Source organism: Amblyomma maculatum, unplaced genomic scaffold, assembly GCF_055883805.1.
Source record: "Amblyomma maculatum isolate TAMU_Amacu unplaced genomic scaffold, ASM5588380v1 scaffold_18, whole genome shotgun sequence".
Classification (NCBI taxonomy): domain Eukaryota; kingdom Metazoa; phylum Arthropoda; class Arachnida; order Ixodida; family Ixodidae; genus Amblyomma; species Amblyomma maculatum.
Genome location: NW_028146743.1, coordinates 8,576,861 through 8,599,450, shown reverse-complemented (window position 1 = coordinate 8,599,450; position 22,590 = coordinate 8,576,861). Strand labels below are relative to the sequence as shown.

The 22,590-nt window shown below is 47.0% G+C and overlaps 1 protein-coding gene across 1 annotated transcript in view; it reads right to left on the bottom strand.

Moving 5' to 3' along the window:
- Positions 1 to 22,590, bottom strand: part of LanB2 (laminin subunit gamma-1) — a 161,814-nt gene that overhangs the window by 10,516 nt on the left and 128,708 nt on the right. Inside the window, exons 13-19 of the mRNA XM_084586295.1 lie at positions 20,736 to 20,848; positions 16,611 to 16,904; positions 15,674 to 15,811; positions 13,999 to 14,190; positions 13,278 to 13,587; positions 12,118 to 12,255; positions 2,484 to 2,661 (exon numbers count right to left, since the gene is read on the bottom strand). Coding sequence (XP_084442421.1) covers positions 2,484 to 2,661; positions 12,118 to 12,255; positions 13,278 to 13,587; positions 13,999 to 14,190; positions 15,674 to 15,811; positions 16,611 to 16,904; positions 20,736 to 20,848 — 1,363 coding nt within the window. The remainder of the gene's footprint in view (positions 1 to 2,483; positions 2,662 to 12,117; positions 12,256 to 13,277; positions 13,588 to 13,998; positions 14,191 to 15,673; positions 15,812 to 16,610; positions 16,905 to 20,735; positions 20,849 to 22,590) is intronic.

Genomic DNA, 22,590 nt, shown 5'->3' with positions numbered 1-22,590 from the left:
TTTCAGATGAAATTAAACTCTGCTGTATTCACAGCCACTTTGCCCTCATGCTTAAGAAAGCAAAAAATTGTAGTCACCAACAACTAATATACAGGGTCTTGAATATTTGAGGTCCGGAGTTTTAACAAATCCTATGTGAAATCTACTGCACTATTCGAGCTGAAATAATGTTCACAAAGTAGCAAAATATGATCGACGTTATATCAAGTAACGTAGACCATATTTTGGTACATTGTGAATGCTGTTTCAGCTCGAATAGTGCAGTAGATTTCGCATAAGATTTTTTTGAAACCCGGGCATCAAGTATTCAAGACCCTGTAGTAAATATTGTAAAAATTTTTGATGGTCCCTGTGACTTTATTATAAAGGAGTTCTACTGTACTGATGTTCTTTTTATGTGACTGAACGTTAGGCAACATTCAGGCAACTTAGGTAACAATTTTATAACATTATTCCAATGTTTGGTGCTACTTGGGTTACTTTCAGTGTATTTCCAATTGTGAACATGTATCATACTTTTTTTCCTTAAACAATGCCATTGTGACGCTGCTCAGTGTATGGGTGCCTGTGGCTCATCAAGCTGTCTTTTATGACAGTTTTTTCTGCAGGCCTCCAGTGTCTTGTATTCTTTACGGAACATAAATAAAGGCATTATCAAATAATGTAAACAAGTCACGGTGGCGCCTTACCACACCCCGTCCCGCCCGTGTAAGTTGGGAGTGTTCAATGAAAGAGCGCGCCCAACAAGGAGGAAAAAAAATAATTTTTCTTTCTCCGTGGTGCCCAAGAAGCCCATGTGACGTCGCATGATGGTCGCATATGGGCGGTTTGCGTGCGGGGATGTGGCCCTAATCGGCCGCGAGTTGCCGCCAAAGCACGGCCGGCGCAGGGCACCTGTTAAAAGAATTGTGTGTGCATCAGAGGGTCATTTGTGCTGTCCCTGTTGCAGTTTCGTGCATTTACGCGCCTTAGCATTGTTGCATGTACACGCCTGGCAATCGAGCGGACGGCAGCGCACAGAGACATCGCCTACGATTTCTGCACGCCGTATAATGACTGACATTGCGTTATCTATATTGCTCTTCACATCGTGACAATCTTGAAATCATCTTTAGCACCTTAAATTCATTGTAATCTATGCCATAATGCAACTGAAAGCTGTGGGCCATGCCGATTGCATGCATTCGGATGGAGATGCTGGGGAGTGCAGCTCTTTGGTGCCCGTTCTCGTGTCGTCGCCGTCGTCGATAAATAGCAGGGAGGCGACGCATGGAAGCTAAATCAAAATTAAACACGGGTATTTAAAGATAACCCGAAACTAAAGGAAAAGTCGTTAAGTTGACGAATTATCTAAGTAAAAAAACAAATAAAGGTTGAGCATGGTGCTGACCATCATCCAGTTTCAAAAGGGACGCTTCTAACCTCCATCCACCAGCTCCGCAGTCAAGGCCAAGTAATCTAGTAACGTTGGCCGGGGCAGCGCGCTGCTCTATAGGGCGCGCGCATCGACGCACCTTATGCTACGCTGCTCTAGTGTTGCTGTATATGTGTTCCTGTATATATACAGGAACACTACACTGCTCTAGTGTTCCTGTACATGCTCCCTGCTCTAGCTGTGTGCGCTCCTACAGTCATTTCTCCCGCACGCCCAAGCCGAAATGCGTAGCGGCCGCCGTTCGCCGACGGCAGCAATCAGAGCGTCGAATTGGTAGCGGCGAATCTTGATAAAATAGTTTATTCTCTACCAGTTTTTTCTGAGCCATGAGCAAGGCAATCGGTGGAAGTCTTTTTTCTGCCGCTGCTGCTAAACGAGCTGCCTGGGCAGAGACCCAGTGCCATCACCGAAGGAATCCAGAGGTGCATGCCGCCGAAGCAGAAGCTTACCGCCGTCGTTGCCGTCGAGGTGATCCAGGAGTGCGCGTCGCTGAAGCAGAGGCTAAAAGCGCTGCTGCTGAGAAGACCCTACCGTTCGCACCACCAAAGCAGAGACTGACAATCAAGAACTGTTAGTGGAGTGTTTCTTGATGAATTACGTGTGAAAAATATGTGTGAATAGGTGTGAAAAATAAAAAGTTGTCTGTAATTGTACACATGTCTTGCTCGAATTCTTTGCCTCAATCTATCGAAAAGCTGAAACAGCTGATAAGCTGCGCTCAAATTTTGCATTGGGAGATAACGCAATTGTCTGAAAATTTTTTAGCAACATTTTCGCGGCCCCTCTCGGTAGCGCAAGACGCCTATGGCTACCAGCCTGAAGAGACGGTCCGAGTAACCAGGCATGTTGCACAACCTTAAGCGCAGCTTGTCTACTCGTGTAGGATTCGCTCACAGCGGTGTTTTGTAAAAGTACTGATCTCACAAAAGACACGAGCAAGACGTGACGGTGCTTTCAAAGCATTGTAGTAGTGCCGAACCAGCTCTGCGAACAGTGCCAAGTACAGTGGCCCACTCGACCTCTCCCTATAGTCACAAACAGCACCCACCTCGTCGATAATCTCCTGCGCTTTTCGGGAGAGCTCGTCCGTGTCGATCTCCGGCATCTGGACAGACGTGGCATCCGAGAGGACTCGGAGGGCATCATCGTACGCTTTTCGCACTTCTTCCTTGGCCTCCTCGGCCATCTTCTTAGTACGAAGCATCAGGTCCATGATCTCACGCATCCTGCATGATGCATGTGCAGGCGGGCAAATCGGGCGTGAGCCGAAACATACGTATATATATATATCTATAATATAAGAGAGAGATGGTGGCGGTAAAAGGAAGACCACATATTAAGCTGTTTATTGACGTGATGCTTCGGCCGCTCGATCAGCCTTCCTGAGGAGGGAGGAGAGGAGGAGGAAAAAAAGGAGGGCAGAAGGAGGTTTCTAAAGAAGGCCGGTCCCACGGCCGAAACATCACGTCAATAAACAGTTTCATATGCGGTCTTGCTTCTATCTCGATTTGACCGTGCCACGTTTATCTCCTTCCTTGTGCTATACTATATAATAGTAGCGGTAGTTTGCATTGGCCAATGGGCCATGTAAATTAGAATGAAGATGTCACACAGCTTCCACCATTATTTTCGTTCATTCTTCTATCAGTTTCGGATGGTGCACCGTCCTTCATCAGGTTAAGGATCCGTAGCCTGATGGACGTTTTGCCTTCTGAAACTGCCAGAAATATGAACAAAGTTAATCGTGCAAGCTGTGTGAAATCCTCATTCTATATACCTACCTTTGCGATTCTACCCTCCCCATCTCTGGCTTCTTGTGTCGCTAATTCTGACACTTCCATAACTCTTATCAGCGTGTTGCTACGTGGACCTGGAAGCGGCGGTTATTCGGTGGGGGTAATCGCATTTGCCAAATATGTTTCCCAAATATATTTCTCGCGCCCGTCTCGCCAAGATATCGCCGTGAAAACACGGGGCGGTATGTGGGGGGAGATGCATTTTAGATTTCTTGAATCTAAGCCCCCCCCCCCCCTTTCGGCATTGCGACTGTAAAAATACCACACACACGCACACACACGCACACTACGTGTCTCAGCTAGTTTGAGCCAATGGTTAAAAACTAAATATTCGAGGTAGGCCAGGGAAATCAGTACCACACATGTCAGCCATCTTGCACACCACAGGATATTTTGTTCCGCAAATAATTAGGTTAATTTTTCTAAATGAGTAAATATTGCCATTAGACAATAAACGGGATTTGAAAAGTTGGAGAGCACATTCAGAAACCCCCTTTTGATTGCTTGCAATTAAAAAGGACTCACTTGCATCTTTTTTTCCTGAGCTGCTGGAAAGAAAGCCAACGAAAAACAAAATCACTTGACTAGCGTATTTGCACGCCACAATTGCGGTGCTCTCAACCGTGGTTTGAGTGAACAGACTGCGGCCGTCGCTTCACGGCCCCATTGTAGCGGCAGGCTGAAATGTGTGCAATGGTATCTATGCCCCCAACAGCCAGCTGAAGCACGTGACTTGCTGCGAGTGTGGCAAGCATACTGCGACCATCGCAAGCATAAGAGCATGTCTCTGCAACGCGGCGTCTACCCCGGCCACTGCTGATTTCGTTCGCTGAAACCATGACTGACAGCAGTACAGTCGTAGCGCGCGAGCATGCTAGTAATGTGAATTAAGTTAAATCTCGTTACAAGAGACACTCAGTTATAAGAGACATTTGAAAATGGTTTGGTTGGTTTTCCTATGTCTGCCATGTTAACAACATTCCATACAAGAGACATGGTTACAAGAGACACTCGGTTACTAAGGACAACTTTTTCAGGTCCCTGGAGTAGATTCTTCACTATTTAGAAGAGACACAATCCAGGTGTGCTCATGCAATGCAGCTGAAGCATACCAACTTGTACATAATGCACTTCACATTCCTTTAGCTAAATTCTGTTCCATATCAGCATCCTTTTTGTTGTATATGTCAGAAACTCCGGAATGCTTCCCCATGATTGGAAAGTCAAAATAACCGCGCTGTTTCAGCCACTGGCATCGCATTACTGTCACCTACGAAGCAAATCAAAATGCATGAATGACATTCAGCATTTTTAACTCCTCACTGTTAAAATTTGATCACAAGATAAAAGCTCAGAATCCTGATGTTTTTCTCTTTGTGAACAATGCAGTTCTAGCAGCACCAAAAGCACCAAAGTTCTCGTGCTCAAAGCCACCAAAGTTAGCCACCAAAGTTATTTTTCCCTCCAATCTCCACACCCTACTTTCAACCAATTGACATAGGCATTATGCACTCTGTCAAGTTGTTGTACAAAACAAGGTTGGTAGAACGCCTGTTGCTCAATAGGCAGCAAGGCTGTACAATAGTAATTGATGCAAAGTTTGCTGTTCGGGTGATTTCAGATGTCTGGAATGGCCTGAGAAATGAAGCTGTATAAAACCGTTTCAGACAAGCAGGCTTTAAATGTGGTGACATGATGTAAGAGGGCTCATATATGGACACTGTGGAAAGCTTCCTTGAAAATGAAGCTTGGGCAAGCATCCAAGAAACTGCTGAGGTACCAGAATCTTTTGAGGAATTCGTATCTGCAGATGTTGATCTTGTGTGCTCCCTAAGAGCTTACAGACTGTGCAGTTCTCGCACAAGTAAATGACACATGTTCCACAGAGGACTACTACGAGGACATTTCAGAGGAAAAGTGTCAGCACCTGAGGGTGACGAGCATGTAAGAGTGCTTCGAAGGTATTAAATAGAAAGGCTTGCAAAATGAAATGCTTTACCTCCAGAATTTGGGAAGGAATACACTCTGTACTCACAAAAATGCATACTAGTATGGATAACTCCTTTAAACTTTTCCAGAAAGATTTCCTGTTAATGCATGTGCATGCATTTATATGTTGATGTGCAGTAAACTGATCAGCACAGTGCTTTTAGAATTTTTGGTTACAAGAGACATCTTTTTCGGGTCCTTTGAGTGTCTCTTGTAATGAGGTTTTACTTTTTGTATTTCGAGTTACTTTTTTCAAGCTAGAAAAAAAAAGATACACGTGAGGCTTTCTTTACCCCAAATAATGAAGTGAGGGTTTCAGAATGTGCTCTCCAAATTTGTAAATCACATTTATTGTCCAAAAGCAATATTTACTAAATTAGAAAAATAACATAACTCACTAATCACAAAACAAAGAACTCCCAGTGGTGAGCAAGAGGGCTGACAGATGTATGCACCTGGTTTCCCGTACCAACCCCAAATATTTTATATTTAATCCTTGGCTCAAGTTAGCAGGGACACCTGATATTATATTGTTACGACGTTTATTTACACAGATGGTAGGATACGCTGGAGATTAGCACACTACAGCGGACAGACCCAGCTTCCTCGTCCTCTTCTCCTTATTCCGCCAAACCTCATCTTCCTTCAATAAGGACCGCGGGAAGTGCGTGACACTGCCCCCTTCGCAGACGATGCCCGCCGGGCGAGTCAAGGTTCGTCACGTTGATAGAAGGGCTTCATGCGGGCCACGTGGACTACTTGAGCCTTCCGAGAACGACGTCCTTGGGTGGTCACGCGAGAGACTACAAAGTTTACTGCGCTGAGGCGTTCCAATACAACGAAAGGGCCAGTATAGTGGTGCAATAGTTTCTGGCACAAGCCACGCTTACGCAACGGCGTCCAAAGCCACACCAAGTCACCAGGGACATAATTAACATCTTGATGCCGCTTGTCGTAGCGTTGCTTGTAGCGTTCCTGGGAGGCTAGAGTGCGAAGTCTAGCGAGTCGACGTGCTTCTTCCGCGAAAGAGAGAGTTTGCGCTAGTGAAGTTTCAGCAGGGAGTGAGAAAGGCAGAAACGTGTCCAAAGTGCTTCGTGGATGTCGGGCATAGAGAAGAAAAAACGGACTGTAGCCTGTCGTTTCGTGCTTAGCAGTGTTGAATGCATATGTTATAAACGGAAGGACTTCATCCCAGTTTTTGTGGCGGGAGTCGACATACATTGCGAGCATGTTGCTAAGCGTCCGATTGGTGCGTTCGGTAAGACCGTTTGTTTGTGGGTGGTAAGGAGTTGAATGGCGGAAATGGGATGAGCAGAGGCGAAGAAGTTCTTCTACAACTTCTGCCGTAAACTGTCGGCCACGATCGCTTATTAACACACGAGGAGGCCCATGTCGAAGAATGATGGACCGTAGGAGGAACGCCGAGACATCAGAAGCAGTGGCTGACGGTATAGCAGCAGTTTCACAGTACCGCGTAAGATAGTCTACGCACACTATGACCCAGCGGTTTCCGTTGGAGGAACGGGGAAACGGTCCTAGAAGATCAATTCCCGCCTGTTCGAATGGGGTTCGTGGTGGCGTTATAGGCTGAAGATGACCCGGTGGTGAGCAGGTTGGGTGCTTGAAACGCTGGCACTGGAGGCAGCTGGCCACATAACGTTGAGTAGTTTGACGCATCTTCGGCCAATAAAAACGTTCCTTAGTCCTGTGCAATGTTCTTGCGAAACCCAAGTGTCCAGCTGTGGCATCGTCGTGCATTACCCGAAGAACCTGACACCTAAGACTTGTAGGAACTACCAGAAGAAGCCGCGCACCTACTGACGAGTAGTTCTTCCTGTATAGTACACCGTCACGAATGCAGAATGAGGTCGTAGGGTTCCGGGAACTTGCTGCCTCAAAAAGCGGTGCCAACTCGTTGTCGTGCCGCTGCGCAATCTTGAATTCACCAACATCAGGGAAACTTGTAGAGATAGCAGCTATGTATTCATCCAAGACCTCATTGTCGCAATCAGTAGTTTCAAGTGGCAACCGTGACAAGCAGTCAGCATCACCGTGCTTACGACCACTCTTAAAAGACACAGTAAAATTGAATTCTTGAAGGCGCAAAGCCCACCGCGCAAGGCGTCCACAGGGGTCACGAAGGTTTACAAGCCAACATAAGGAATGATGGTCCGTCACAATTTTAAATGCACATCCATAAAGATATGACCTAAACCGTTGCACACCGAATACAACAGCTAAGCATTCCTGTTCAGTTACAGTGTAATTACGCTCAGCCTTGCTCAAAGAACGGCTTGCATACGCAACGACATGTTCATTGCCATTGTGGCGCTGTATGAGCACAGCACCAATTCCAACTGCGCTGGCGTCAGTGTGAAGTTCTGTTGGAGCTGATGGACAGAAGTGGCGTAGTACTGGTCCTGATGTCAAAATAAACTTTAACTGACGAAAGGCGGAGTCACAATCGGCAGTCCACTTGAAAGGCACATCTTTTTGCAGAAGACAAGTAAGGGGATATGCTAGATCAGCAAACTTCGGAACAAAACGCCGAAAATACGAGCAAAGCCCCAAAAAACTCCTGAGCTGTTTTAACGATTTCGGCGGTTTAAAACAAGTGACAGCTTCGATCTTTTTCGGATCAGGCCTGATTCCATCCTTGTCTATAAGATGTCCAAGTACCACAGTCTGGCGTTCTCCAAAACGACATTTCTTGGAATTGAGTATCAGACCAGCTTTCTCGATACACTCCAAGACAATCTCTAATCGACTGTTGTGTTCATGAAAAGTTCTCCCGAATATCACTACATCGTCCAAATAACACATACAAATGTGCCACTTCAGTCCGCGCAAAACTGTATCCATGAATCTTTCGAACGTGGCTGGAGCGTTACATAATCCAAACGGCATCACATTAAATTCATACAACCCGTCTGGGGTGATGAATGCCGTCTTTTCTTTATCTTCCGGGTGCATGGGGATCTGCCAATAGCCTGATCGCAGGTCAACTGAGGAAAAATAGGAGGCGGAATGTAAGCAATCAATGGCGTCGTCAATACGTGGCAGGGGATACACGTCCTTCTTGGTAACAGTATTCAAACGTCGATAATCAACACAAAATCGCCATGTGCCATCTTTCTTTTTGACTAGAATCACAGGGGCAGCCCACGGACTTGACGATTCCTGAATGATGCCCTTATGCAGCATGTCACGAACTTGTTCTTCGATTGTTTGGCGCTCTGATGGGGATACACGATAAGGCTTCTGGCGGATTGGATCAGCAGTTCCTGTATTGATTCGGTGCTGAGTACGGGACATGGGAATCCGTGGTGGCGAGTCCCGAGAGAAATCGAAAGCCGCAGTATGTTTCGCCAGAACTTCCACTAAACTGTGACGGTCACTTGTTGGCAGGGATTTGTTAATCATGGCAAGAAATTTTGTCTCATCTTCTTCTGAGCATGCGGTAGGCTGGGAATTGTCTGTGCTGATCACGGCCACTGATTTAAAAGTGTCTTCGTCAAAGTTGGCAAGTTTTAGACCACGTGGTAATACAACAGGTTCGTTAGAGCAGTTAGTCGTCCACAAAGAAGAATGGCCATTCATGACTGAGATGATGCAGCGGGGAATCAGAATACTTTTCTTCGCGCAGTTGAGGGTGAGTGGTTCAACCACAGCGTCGAACGCATCACTGGCACAGCTGGAACTAACAACTCGTATAAACTGTGCTGACATTGCAGGAATGACTATGTCTTCCGAAACCGAAAGCGTGCTAGGATGGGTCCGCGAATTTTCACGCAAAGCAGATTCAATTCGAGTGCTCACAGAAATGTCTCCATTGCGAAAGTCGAGAGTGGCCCCACATTGCTCCAGAAAATCGAGTCCAAGAATTACGTCATGCGTTGATCGAGTAAGTACTGCGAATTCAGTTCGGAATGTGTGGCCGGCGATAACAAGATTCACGGAACAGACTCCAAGTGGGTTAAGCGGTTCGCCACCAACACCACATAATGTTGTCGTACTATCCCAAGCAAACATAATTTTACGACCAAGGCAGTTTTTAAAAGCGAGACTTATAATAGAAATAGTTGCACCTGTGTCCAACAACGCCATAGCACGTACACCGTCCACAAACACTTCAATTCGGTTCTTTAACATCGAAACGGGCAGAGGTATGGGTAAGCTAGAATCATTTGCGACCTCACCTCCATCGGCCGCACTTACTAGTTTCCCGGAGGTGGCGAACGTCGTCGGGGAGAAGGGGATTGTCGTAGGCGCCGAGATGGTGGTGTCAGGCTACGGTCAGAGGCCGGTGATTCGTTTCGGTTCAGCACCATTCTGCGTTCTTGTCGGCTAGCTGTTGATCTGTACTCATTCCGGCCAGGTGTTCTTCTATATGAATCATCATTTTCAGCAGGAAGCCTTGTACGAGAGTTCACCCACTGTCGGCGATACTGCTGGTACGGACGACGGTTGCGGCAAAAGCGGGAAATGTGGCCGATCATCCCGCAGGCATAACAAACTGGCGGCTCACGTTCATTCGATGAATAAGGTTCGTCGTCGCTTGTATTAAACGTTTCATGCTCTGGATGTGGTCGACGAGGAGGACGAGAGTGCTCGCTGTTGTAGGCGTTGATGTTGAGAGGCTGGGTGTTCGGGCGATGAGCAGCAGAGCATCGGGTGTCCGAAGGAGACGTAGCAGAGGGATCATAACAGGTAGAAGATGGGCTGTCAGACGAAGAGGTGCTCCTGTAGACGGGTGTGACGTGGCCCCCAATACCTTGATGCCTCCGAAGCTCTTCGCGGACGATCTGGCGAATTGTATCTGCCAGGCTTGTCGTTTCAGACACATCCACACTAGCGACAGTTGTCACATTAGGCAGCCGACCAAACTTCGGAATGATACGGCGTCGCTTCAAAGATTCAAACGTGCGGCAGTGTCGTCTGACATCAGCGGTGGTATTCAAATCGTCCTTGCAGATAAGAAAGTTGTACACGTCTTGCGCTATTCCTTTCAGGAGATGACCCACTCTGTCTTCCTCAGTCATCCGAACATCAACTATTCTGCACAGCTTGAGGACTTCTTCTATGTAAGTTGTGCAGGTCTCCCCCTGTACTTGCGCTCGTTGAGCCAGAGTCTGTTCGGCGCTTTTTTTTCGAGCATCGGCATCACCAAATCCCGCTCTCATTTCTTCCATGAAGCAATCCCAGGTGGTAAGAGATGCTTCATGATTGTCAAACCACGTTAGCGCAGTTTCTTCAAGAAAAAATACCGCATTCGCCAACTTGGTAGTCGCATCCCAGCAGTTGTATTTGCTCACCCGATTGTAGTGGGTGAGCCAGTCATCCACGTCTTCCCCGGGCTTGCTCCACGTCTGCTTCCCCACGTCTCCACGTCTTCCCCGGGCTCGAAATCCATTGGGGTTACCCCGCACCTCCACCACACTTGTTACGACGTTTATTTACACAGATGGTAGGATACGCTGGAGATTAGCACACTACAGCGGACAGACCCAGCTTCCTCGTCCTCTTCTCCTTATTTCGCCAAACCTCATCTTCCTTCAATAAGGACCGCGGGAAGTGCGTGACAATATATTCTTTTTGGCTCAATTCTGCGCCACACTGAGATGGCAGTCGTTGTCGTTATGGGAGCATTGACAAAATGTTTTTCATCCTTCTCATTTTTTTTAATTCAATAGTGACTATCAAATAGATAATTATGGTACAGAATTTATCCAGGAGGCAAGGAACAGTAAATTATATTGGTAGGCGTTATGACCACTTTGGGCCTCGCGTGCAACAGCCACAGGGCACTATCGATATGCGTCGGGGGTCCAGGCTAACATGGCGAGTGTTCAAAAACATTTAACATGCCACGTGCGAGCCAGTGTCTCAGAAAAGCCTACGGGAACAAGAAAATCACTCCTACTAAGACCCCTTGCTGAATGCGACTTAAAATTACAGACGCTTGCGACAGGTTGCCTTTCGGCCAACATCGTTGTCCTCGATGCCTTCTAAGCAGTAGCTGTTCTAAGTAGTAGCTGTTGGTAACAGCAAGTGAAAATAAAGCACCTGAAATCATGCACCAAGTGGGCTGGGCAGCGCGTTCTGTGTTTGTCTCTCTTTTAACCTACCGGCGCTGGTCTGCAAATTAAAATTTCATTATAAATTTGCCGACTAAACGACTGCGTACCCACTGTACACAAGTGAGTAGTTAAAGGCCCACTGTCCACCCTCCGGTCGAAAATATTTTCTTCCCCGGTGACTGTGAGACTTCGCCCCTGGAACGCAAGGCCGCAAAATGTTCTTGAAAAGAGTAACTAATAACGCAGTTACAGCCACCGCAATCACCCGATTCTATCCTGCCTCTCTCCTTCCGTTCCCTCGCAAAGGTTTTTCACTCTCCGGCCCGAGGTCGTCTAGCCTCCGCAATACAAATTCCCCTTCCTCCTCCGCGTTTGGCGGGAGGTGGGGCGTGGCTCTCCGCGAGCGCGAAAAAAAAAAGAACGGTCGAGGGGGCGCGCGCCGCTGGATTCAGTCTGGCCGTGGCGAGGGAAAAGCGCGCTGCGAGCGGTAGACACCCATCCTTCTCCCGTCAGTCAGCTAGACGGACCAATGGACGTCGTTCCCGATACGTACGTCGTTATCGGCGCCCGTCGGGCCAGCGCAGGGAGCGGTGAAGCTGGCTTCTCAAAGGAGAGCATGAGGGAGCTTTGAATTGTATTTTCGATGCTTTGCGGCGCGCGTGTCGCTGTAGAATTTTGCACAGACTATCTCCGGTACCTGATCGAAACACTGGGCTCCTTTTCTTAAAAGGGCCTTCCCTGGACAGTGGCCCTTTAAGGCATTGTCGTGAACAGTGACTCGGAAGTCGGGCATGCTGCTAGACAATATTCCCAGCACCTGTTTTTCAGCTGGTATATTTCGCTCTCCGTCTTGTCTTGCGTGCTCAGTGCTCCTTCGGCGATGGCCCGAGCCTCCTGTGTGGTGTTCAGCGCGTCCGCAGCCATGTGTGCGATCTCACCGGCATCTCCCTCGTGCCTGCAAAGTAGGCAGTGCATGGGCGAAGCCATCGGCTCGGGTGAATGGCACAAGACAAGCGGCTGCACACTAGCATTTGAATGCGCAGCAATTTCTAAAGTCCTCTGGTTGGTGCCACCTGTGGCTAAGGACACAAGAAACAGCTCCATGTTAGAAGGAGCCATAAAAAAATAACAGGGGTATACTTTCCGTTCAACATAAGTGCGTTTAAAGAGCACAGGAGGAGGGCTGAGTGGGGCTGGTTGGTTCATGTTGGACGGGACGACGAAAACAACGCTGACAGACGGGACAAGAACAGGCATAGGCACATTGCATGGGTATGTCCCATCTGTCAAAGCTGCTTTCGTCGTTCTGTTAAAAGAATCAGCCTCGTCCACGTCACGTCTCTCGTTAAGGCGAGTCCGTTTCTTTAAACCAGGACAATTCACCTAATTTAGCTCAGCAGCTGTTCTGTGTACGGACGACAAGAACTCCAAACGGTTAATGCCCCGGTATCAACCCAAAAGCTGCAGTTAACTATTATTGAGAAGTAATCCACCTTTACTCTCTAAACACAAGGTGAATAGTGAGAACTGCTATCACGCTTCCATGTGAGTACAGACACCACACCTTACTGCACAAATTGTGAGGCCAGTGAGAGGATTTGTGGACAGACGCTGAATTTTATGAATGAAATATGTGCCCCCCTTACTGACCGTAACAAAATGATGTAAGGTGCTTGCCCAGTGCTACAGGCACTCGTTTAGCAATGTTTCATGGCGTTTCCACCTAGTATTCCCGTGTGAGTCGCTCCCCGTCCGTGATTGCGCATGCTGTGCAGATCATAATGTAAATAAAAGCTGAATTGGATTTCAAGTGAACACAAAGCTAACATGTCCTGGTCTCCAGAAAAAGTGGCAATAATGCAGTGAAGACAGTGGCTCAACAATCCCTGATTTACAGCCACAAGTGGAACCAAATTATCTGTAGTCTCTTGCTACTAAATTCAACACAGAAGACAAGAATGCGAATGCATCACCCACTGGTCTGCCAGCTGGCGAGCGTCACGAGCGATCTGGGACATCATCTCCGACTGCTGCCCGTAGCGGTCCGAGCGCTCGAGTGCGCGCTTCAGGGCGTTCTGGGCTTCTTCCTCCAGGTACTTCTGTGCCTGTGTCAGTGTGGACTTGATGCGCTCGACGACAGCCTCTGCGCTGGTCATGTTACGTTCAGCTCCCTCGACGATGTTTTCGGCCAGAGCAATCTCGAGACCAATCTTTCCCGCAATGTCCTGCACCTTCTTGATGCGTCGAAGCAGTTCATCCAGTCTTTCGGCCAGGCTCTCGCCAGTGCCTGAGGCACAAGTGGGGAATGGTGGAGACAAAAGTGCGAGCGTTCATTACTTTTTGCACGAGAATAGTTGACAAGTTCTGCTGATCTACAGTATAGAGAACGCATTGTAAACTGAGCAAAGCGACCTTGGAACAACGGCCTAGCCAAGTGAGATCGCAGCTATATGTCGTTTACAAGCTGGTAAGATTCATGAACGTCAGTATCGCGTGCATGGGAGGAACGTTTTTTTTCTTTCTGTTTTACTTCTTTTCCTAAACCCGCTTGATTGTATCTGAAACCGTTACGACAAACGTAAAGAAGCCTCGTACAAGCGTCTAAATGTAAGAACATATAAAAACATTAAAAAAGACCCAGCATTAGTCTTTCCCTCATTCAGTGTGTTCAAGGACATAGATTTGATCCGCAACTCACCAGAGGCCTGCTTGGCATCCTTCCATAGGCCGTTCACTACATCCATTACTTGCTCAAGCTTTTCCTCGAAGTCTACGCTCTTGACGATCTGCGGGTTCTTCTCGATGTTGTCCAGTAAGCGTGCCAGCTCAGCCACTTTGTCGCGGTGCTCGTTCACCGCATCTTGAACCAGGTTGTAGCACGTGGGACAGTCTGCGAGCAGGCGTGGCGACCGCATTAACGCTGTTGCTACAATAGCAATATGCTGGTTTAGTGCGCGTTTTATGCACTAGGGAATCAGCTTCCACGTGCATGCACGGGAAACATTAATCCGGAAGTGGGTGCTCTTTGTTATCAGCCATTGTATTCATGCAACTCTCCGGCTACGATCCTTACTTCCTGCAGTCTCTGCTTGGCATTGCTAATTAACGCCAGTAATGGACACTCGTCTTTGAGGGGCGTAACAGCAGAATGTCAGCTTCGATTTTAAAGGGGTTGCTTTAGCGGTAGCACAATACTCAAGGCGCAATGTATGCAATGCTTCGCAGTTTATAGTTTGAACTATGATTACAGGGGTGAAATAGCAGAAAGAAAGTATTGTGAGCGAGTTTCAACATAGCAACATTTATGTTTTCCGGAGCATTTCTTACCACCCTAGAAAAAAAAAGAACGCTTTGTCTCTGTGCGTGGTTAAAGTTTGCTAAAGGAGAGCAAGAACAGGCATCTTGCTTTGCTGTATGAATGTTCATATGAGTTCACAAGAGGGAGGATTTTTGGGTTAGTTGGTTCATGATCTAGAATAGAACAACATGAAAACACGGGACGACAGAAAAGAAGCACAGACGTGAGCGCTGACTTATAACTCAGAGATCCTGTGTGTGTCTTATCTGTCGTCTCGCGTTTTCGCGCTGTTCTATTCTAGAGTTCACAAGTGTCTGAGCGGATTTTTATGGCACGAATAATGACAGAAAAAACTTGCAGACTAGAGCTGAGCTGCAAAGATAAGCCCTAGTGAAAAGTTTATAGCCCAAAGAATTTGCTTCCTCATCATGCAGTGTGACTTGCCATGCATCGCCAGCATTCTAGATTGTTTAAATGTAAGGTAGAAAGCCTAGTCTTCACCTCTCAAAACTCCCACTGATGCAGTAGGACCCACTGGGACTTGCTCGGGCCCTTTACCTTTTAGACAGACTGTTGTATGTTCGAGGGTACTTAAATTCAGTGTAACCTAAGCTGAAACCGTCCTATTGCATAGAAAACTAAAACAGATATTCAAAGACGCTTTATATAAAAAGAAGTAGTAATAAGACACTCCTCAGGTGATCTCAAGTACTTCACTGAACTATCAAGTATGCGGCCCTGCAAAACAGATGGCCACAAGCAGAAATCCACTCCTCGGACTCGGATATCTATTTTAGTGCGCAACTGTTTTCTGAGTGGTCCACACAGCCCGCAGGAAGTTAAGTTCAGTAAAAACAAACTGCATGCAAAGTTTATCCTAAGCGGCCGCAAACACGTCCCTTGGCAACATCGTGTCCTGGACATTGGTGTTGAATGATCACAGCAAGCAATCACGTTGGAATTTTGAGCGGTCACTCAACAACATATGCAACATCTTCAGATCGCCTCTGTGCTGCAAGGTCTGCTCTGCAACCGTCATCAGTGAAGGAACAGTGGCAAGCGCTGAGACACCCACCGATGCATCCGGCCTCCTTGTTGAACTTGTTTTCTTTGCAACGTTCGCAGCGGCGACCCTCCACGTTGGGACGACACTCACACTGGCCGTCGGGGGCGCACTGAAGCGACACTGAGCCCTGGCTGTCGCAGTCACAGGCTGAAAAAGACACCCGCAATTAAAAGCGTTTTCAAACAGCTGTTCAGGGCCAACAGAGATTTTCACTAATGCGGCTTGATCTTAACAAAAATGAGTTAAACGAGCACAAAAACAAAGCACAAATTATCAGAAGCAGAAAGGACACTGCTGCTTTCACAATTGTCCTGTCTACACTTTAATTGAGAGGGTTTCCCAGTCGGTTTACATGTGCCAATGCTAAACTGCTCTCAGTTTTTTTGTTCATGGTGTGCTGGACAAGAAGCTTGTACAGCCTCGTAGAAAAAAGTGCAAGAAAGCAATGGCCTTCGAAATATTCCTGCCACTTGATAATTACGTCGACCATTATAGCCACTAACTTACTGGAATGAATAGTAGTTATTACCTCAAGAATTCAGTATCGAAATATATTCTCAAGTTCATCTGAAAAACAATAAAGTTCGAAGCTTTAGTGCCGTGCACCTTGTAACTGCACTCTATTCTTTTGCGGTATCCGAGCGACCACATTAGATGCGCACGTGTTCAAGGCACAGTGTGTGTACTGTTCACGACGCTCGCGAAAACAAAGAAACCTTGCTCTTTCAAAAAATGCACAACATAAAAAGAGAGAACACAAGCCTGAGCCGAAAGATCAGCAGGGCAAGGCATAGAGCGTGTATTTCAGCGTGTCGCCTTTAGTTCCTTTGTCCTGCCCATTTTCTTACTGCCGTGCACATGGTGTATGGTGGTATAAAGCACGGAACCTTATCACTGTCCAGAAACAACTAATGCGAGCGACTCCACGCTTTTGGACGACACTCACGCACGCATCCGTCAGGCGAGAATCCATAGTGGTAGGGCAGACACTGGTCACACTGCTTGCCCGTCACACCCGGTCGGCAGTGGCAGTGGCCCGTGCGCTGATCGCAGGTGCGGTTGTAGGAGCCGACCAGGTTACAGTTGCAGGCCTCGCAGCCGTCGCCGCTTTGCAGGTTCCAGTATCCCTCGCGGCACTGGGCGCATTGACGGCCCGCTACGTTGGCCTTGCAGGCGCATTGGCCGCTACGCGGGTCACACTCGGAGCCCTCCATAGAGCCCAGCCGGTGGCAGTCGCAAGCTGTGGGAAACAGTCGGCGAACTCACTTCCTGGTCTTTATCCCTCGAGAAAATAATGTCACAAGCTACAAAAACTGCCACAGCGGAGTACTTTGGACTGCTTTTGAGTGCACACTATAATTTCAGTGCACGCACGCATTCGCGCTTCGTTGCTGCAGAAATGGAGGCGCCTGGACTTCAAACCTAAATATGCCATCATGCATACACAGCTATGCAAAAACACCGCTGAGTCGACAAGGCGCAGCTTTCATTGTGCTCAAGGTACCCCTAATTTCTTTGAATATTCCTCCACTGTTGCTTTTGCTGTTTCTTCTTACCTCATGCTTCTCAATTTACTGGATCCTAAACCCAAGCTGCACCTCTAGCACCGATAAACAGGAGGCTGAGTCCTCGGAGCTATCAAAGCTTGTTAGAACGCTGCATGGCTGCTGATACTTTTGCTACTGCATGCCGCGCTGCCACGATGACTGAAATCACGACAGTGAGCCGCCATGAAAGGTGCGAGAATATATTTGATGATGTCGCTGATTTGGAACAGGGTGCAGCGTTCAGTCTAGAAGGAGTAAAAACACGTTGAGAGAGTGCAGCTTAGTTCCTCTGGTGGCATTTGAGCGTATCTTTAAATTTTGTTTTTCATCTCTGTAATGCTATTATGCAATTGATTGCAAATTAAATGAAGTAAAAAGCGACAGCATTATGGCCCCTTTCGTGAAGGCCGTGCTGGCGAGGCGTCTGTGCGAAACCACCATACCAGCGCCCACAAGGGAGCGGAACTAAACTAGATTTCGTGCTGGACTTTCTCTGAAGAAATGGGAAAAGGAGGTGCGAAGAACAAAGAGCAAACAGGCAAACACACTATCTATAGCTGTGTCAGAGGGGGCTCAAAATGGTGGCGAAGGCGGGCTCCAAAAGTGATTTTGAGCGAATTCAGATTAATCTCTTTGTGTACACGTTTGCCTCCCAATCTACCGACTTGGACATTGAACACTTACACAAAAATTACTAACTACTAATTTGCCTACTGTGCTCCAACAAAGCAGAATAAAATATGAAATGCCTTGTTTTGCAAACCACACTAAGTGCTTTGCTATAGCCTTCTGCTCTACTTTTCAATTTTACTGCAACACGCTTATTACACCTTCTATTTATAACAGAATTTGCATTAGCAATGGGGCATTGCAGGCATTGTTGCGGCACCTATGAAGCACACAACAAAGGAGTTTCTTATCACTGCTGTTTCACTGTCTACGCTGGTGCTCCCGTGAATATAAAGAAGTTAGCTCGCTTCTCTCAAAATTATGGGAACACTGAAACTCCACCTTTAAGGGTATGACGAGCTAGCGTAGGCTACCAGCCCACATACAAAGCCCCGCCTCTAACCACGACATATGAACGTGCATGCGTGGCCTAGGGGCAATGTAAATGCAACGGTCCTGGCCGGCTGATTTTGATATCACCCTCCCATATGAAATGAGAGGCCCGAGTTGGCAGCTCCTGCCAAACATAATGTCAGGCAACCCTGCGTACATTTAGTGCTCAGTCATGTCAGCTGTCAGCTACTGCCTACCAGTGCCATGCTCATGATTTTTCGCTCACAATGCCAATGCCAGCCGCCGACATCAGATTTTCATTGGACGGAGCCTGTAACACTTCAATGTTAAAATGTGCCGGTTGTGAAGTGCTAGCTGCTTGTTAGTCATTGCTGTTCGGTAGAATTAATACCTCGCCCCTTCCCAGTTTTTGTTTTTTTTTATTTTTTAGGCTGTCACTTTCTTGTTTGGCGAACGGCAAGTGCTAAGTCTTTTTTGCGCCGTTGAGGCACGCCTCTCCTTTCTTCCGAAGCGCTTCGCACTCTGTGAAAGTCAGCTCGCGGCATGTGAAGAGGCGAAGCACCATGCCACACCGTACAGCACGGACTTTTTACCGTCAGTGTCACATTGCGTGGTTTCCCGCTAGATTTTCAAACGAGTTTCATCAGCTCTACGTATGTGCATCGGTCGCTGATATAGCGAGTGTTTCAACGAACAAATTTAAAAACTCTCACAAATAGTAAGTTCGAAATTGCAAAGAAAGAGTATTTGCAGGAACAAACTCTCAGACGTGACGGATACAGCTTTCTGCAAAGCTGGTCTAAGTATACACTTAAAAAACTAAGCCTGCCAATTAATGTTTTAATTATCGCAGTTAGTCCTAATGGGGAGTGCGAAGCCGCGAACAGGGCAGTGCCATATCTGCTCATTGATAAAGCCCTGCAGCTCGAAGAATTCTGACGCTTTCTTCGGTAGTAAAACGAAACTGAGCGCAAGAAACGAGCATGAAGCGGGGTGCAGGCACCACATCCGGTCATGATGTGGTACAGCACCTGTACAGCGCTCAGTTCGAACTGCAAGCGATATTGTGCCATGTCTTGCACACTCTTTTGCCTGGCAGCTTGCTGCAAAGAAAATATTAGTCATTGCCAAAAGCGTTCTCATTATTTTTGAGATACAGAGTGAAATAAAAAGCATGACGTGCTAAATTAGAGCGGGCAGTCAGAATTTGGCGCCGTTGCCACTGCAACACGTCTCAGCGGACGTCGTGTCTGCACCGAACATCGAAAGCACAAAAATGATAAGACCCTAATCCTGTCACAGTCAGAACAGCGTAAAAACTTAAAGGGGCTCTGCCATGACTTTTAAAATGGATATATATGCGTGCATTGTAACTTTTTTTTAATTGTTATTCCATCACCTCGCATCGTACACGGCGACATCAGAAGTAAGCGGCTGCGATTGGCTCTCTGAATACAGTAACAACGTAGACGAGGCAAAGGAGGCACTTGTCTCCTTTCCGCTCTCTTCTGTATAAACAATGCAGGCCTTTGCGAGGGTGGAATGCTGTGCCGGTCGACAATTCATCTTTTTTTCTCTCTCGATTCGATTTTTTCTCGATCGCGGAGAGGGAAAACGATGTTATTTTTAGTCATTGATACCTCTGGTGCTGCGTACGCTAAATAAAACATTTTTGAGGAAAGATAGCAGGCGGTTCAATATCGATCAATAGTATTTCGGCTTTTCATAACTTGGGTGGGCACCATTGTTGTACCTCTTTAACAGGGGGGGGTCAGATTACCTCTACTCGACTGAAGCCCTGCCTTGTTTCACAACTGCTTGTGCTTGTTCCTGAGCTTTTTATTGCAAAAGCAGTACTACGACAGCCTAAGTGAGACCTCGGGTGGCTCGGGATGCTGTGAAGAGGCGTAGCTACGGTCTCCTCATAAAAAATCAAGTTGTCTTGACATTTGAACTCACGTTACCCCTATGCCACGAGCAGGAGCTGCAAACTCGGCTCGCTCCTTTCATATGGGAGGGTGATATCAGAATCAGCCTGCCAGCACCTTTGCATTCTCGTTACCCCTACGCCACGTAGGCACGTCCATACAGCTTGGCTGAAGCATGACTTTGTGTGTGGGCTGGTAGCTTACGCTCTCGCGTCATACCCTTAAAGGATGAGCTTAAACGTCCCCAATAATGTAGCACCTTACACTGATAGGCCATGATAGGGGAATAAACGTAGCAGGCTAAAGAAGCTTCTGCCTTTGATTTCGCAATTCAGCCAGAGCTAAACCACAACTATTTTTCAGCCCTTCTGTTCTCCCCCTCCTTTCTCTGGCCGCAGAGCTGTTAAACCTTCCGCAAGAAGATCCGGAGGACGTTCATTTGCTAGCTTCGCTGTGATGAGACTAGCGGCTTCAATATGAATGGGTCCGCCAACAGTTTTGAAAGAGACAAACCTATCAGTTAGTTATGCCTAACCAATGTCCATACAGCTCCGCGTTGCTGTAGGTACTCACGCTTGCAGTCCCCCTTGGGCACAGCCAGTGCGTCTCCGTAGTGTCCCGGCAGGCAGCGCTCGCAGTTGAAGCCAGTGGTGTTGTACACACACTTGAGACACTCGCCTGTCGTGCTGTCGGTTTTAAAGAAGTCGGGCTGTTAAAAAGGATTCGCACAACTTTGCTGCGTAGCCATCTGTTAAAACATTCATGATATTCGAACTATGCAAACAACACCCTCATAGATATCAACACCAGCTGATCAGAGTAAGACCAGCAAGGTTATTGCTCAAATGGACACCATCCTGCTAATAGGTATTGCGAACGGTCTAAGACAATTCCTTGCGATCCCTGAAACAGACATAAGTAGCAGAGTACACATTATTGCAGTCCTTGAGACTTTGTTTTAGTGGCACGTCAATAGTTTTTGATTTATGAAATTGAAAGAAAGAATCCGTATAGAAATCGGAGGAAATGAGGGTAACCTGAGTAGAGGGCAGTAGCGACAGGGACGTCTGCAGAAGCGAACGCTAACGTTCATTGGGAGCATTCCAGGTGTTGAGCACAGTCTTACATCTCAGGTGACATTACTCGGTATGAGTAGCAGAGTACACATTATTGCAGCCCCTGAGACTTTGTTTTGGTTGCACGTCAATAGTTTTTGATTTATGAAATTGAAAGAAAGAGTCCGTATAGAAATCGGAGGAAATAAGGGTAACCCGAGTAGAGGGCAGTAGCGACGGGGACGTCTGCAGAAGCGAACGCTAACGTTCATTGGGAGCATTCCAGGCGTAGTCTTCTGAAATCTATAACGGCAGCCAACTTCCTTTTGTCACTCTTGCAGGACACTCCCCGCCAAGCTTGTATTATAGGGGCAATGCAATGCATTTTGTGCACAATCGGCTGTTATGGTATTTTAATCAGGCACCAGGCAGGAACAGTCCTTTTTCTTTATGAATTTAATGATGCTGTCGCATACTGACGTTCCTTCAGAGTACGACATATCATCATCACCAGGTAACTGACGACCACTGCTGAACATCCGCCCTGAACGCCCTCCGCCGCTCCATACTCACACTCTTGCTGTAACAGGTTATCTTTTACCAGCCTTATGCATGATATACCTTATCTACGTCTACTTCCTGTTCTCTGCTCCCGCTAAGATATCAAGGCAGACTTGTTTTCTATTAAATGCAGCTTTCTTTCTGTCTCTTCATCATCGTGATCAGCGTATGCCCTCGTTGTCACTCGAAACCAATCGGACAAATGGCAAGTTAAGAACTGAACGAAAAGAACTTCATTGTTGCAGACGGTCATTGATTACACACCTTCCGGTCATTTCTCACGAATAAACTGAGAGAATATTTCAAACATGGCTAATTGCTTTGAGAACACGGTGCGCGATAAAGGTGACATCAGCGTTCTAGCTCTCTACTGCTCTACATGACTGTAAATAGCTACTATTATTTAAAGTAGACCGCGGTTAATAAAATTTCCTACAGACGATCCCGGATATATCGAATTATTGCTTATACAGAACTGTCAAAATATCCCCTTAAAAATCCCATAAAAAATATAGGAGTGGTGTTCACCTTTAACGAACTGCCTTTCTGCAGAGAATTCAATATATCGAATTGTGCGATATACCCTTGCAAAGGGAGCTTCTAATAATGGTACTCCACGGTAACTTTTCGCGTGCAGAGCCGGGTGCGGCTGTGCAGCCTCGGAAGCCTGCTGGCAGTGTTAACGATGTAAAGCAGCATCCGATTGTAAGTGGCCTTCGGCCTGGCATGCTTGTTTTTAACGCGACACTGCTTCCATGCAGAAAAGCCGAAGTTCAGTGCAATGGTTGTCGTGCAGCAAAGCCAGCCTTGCT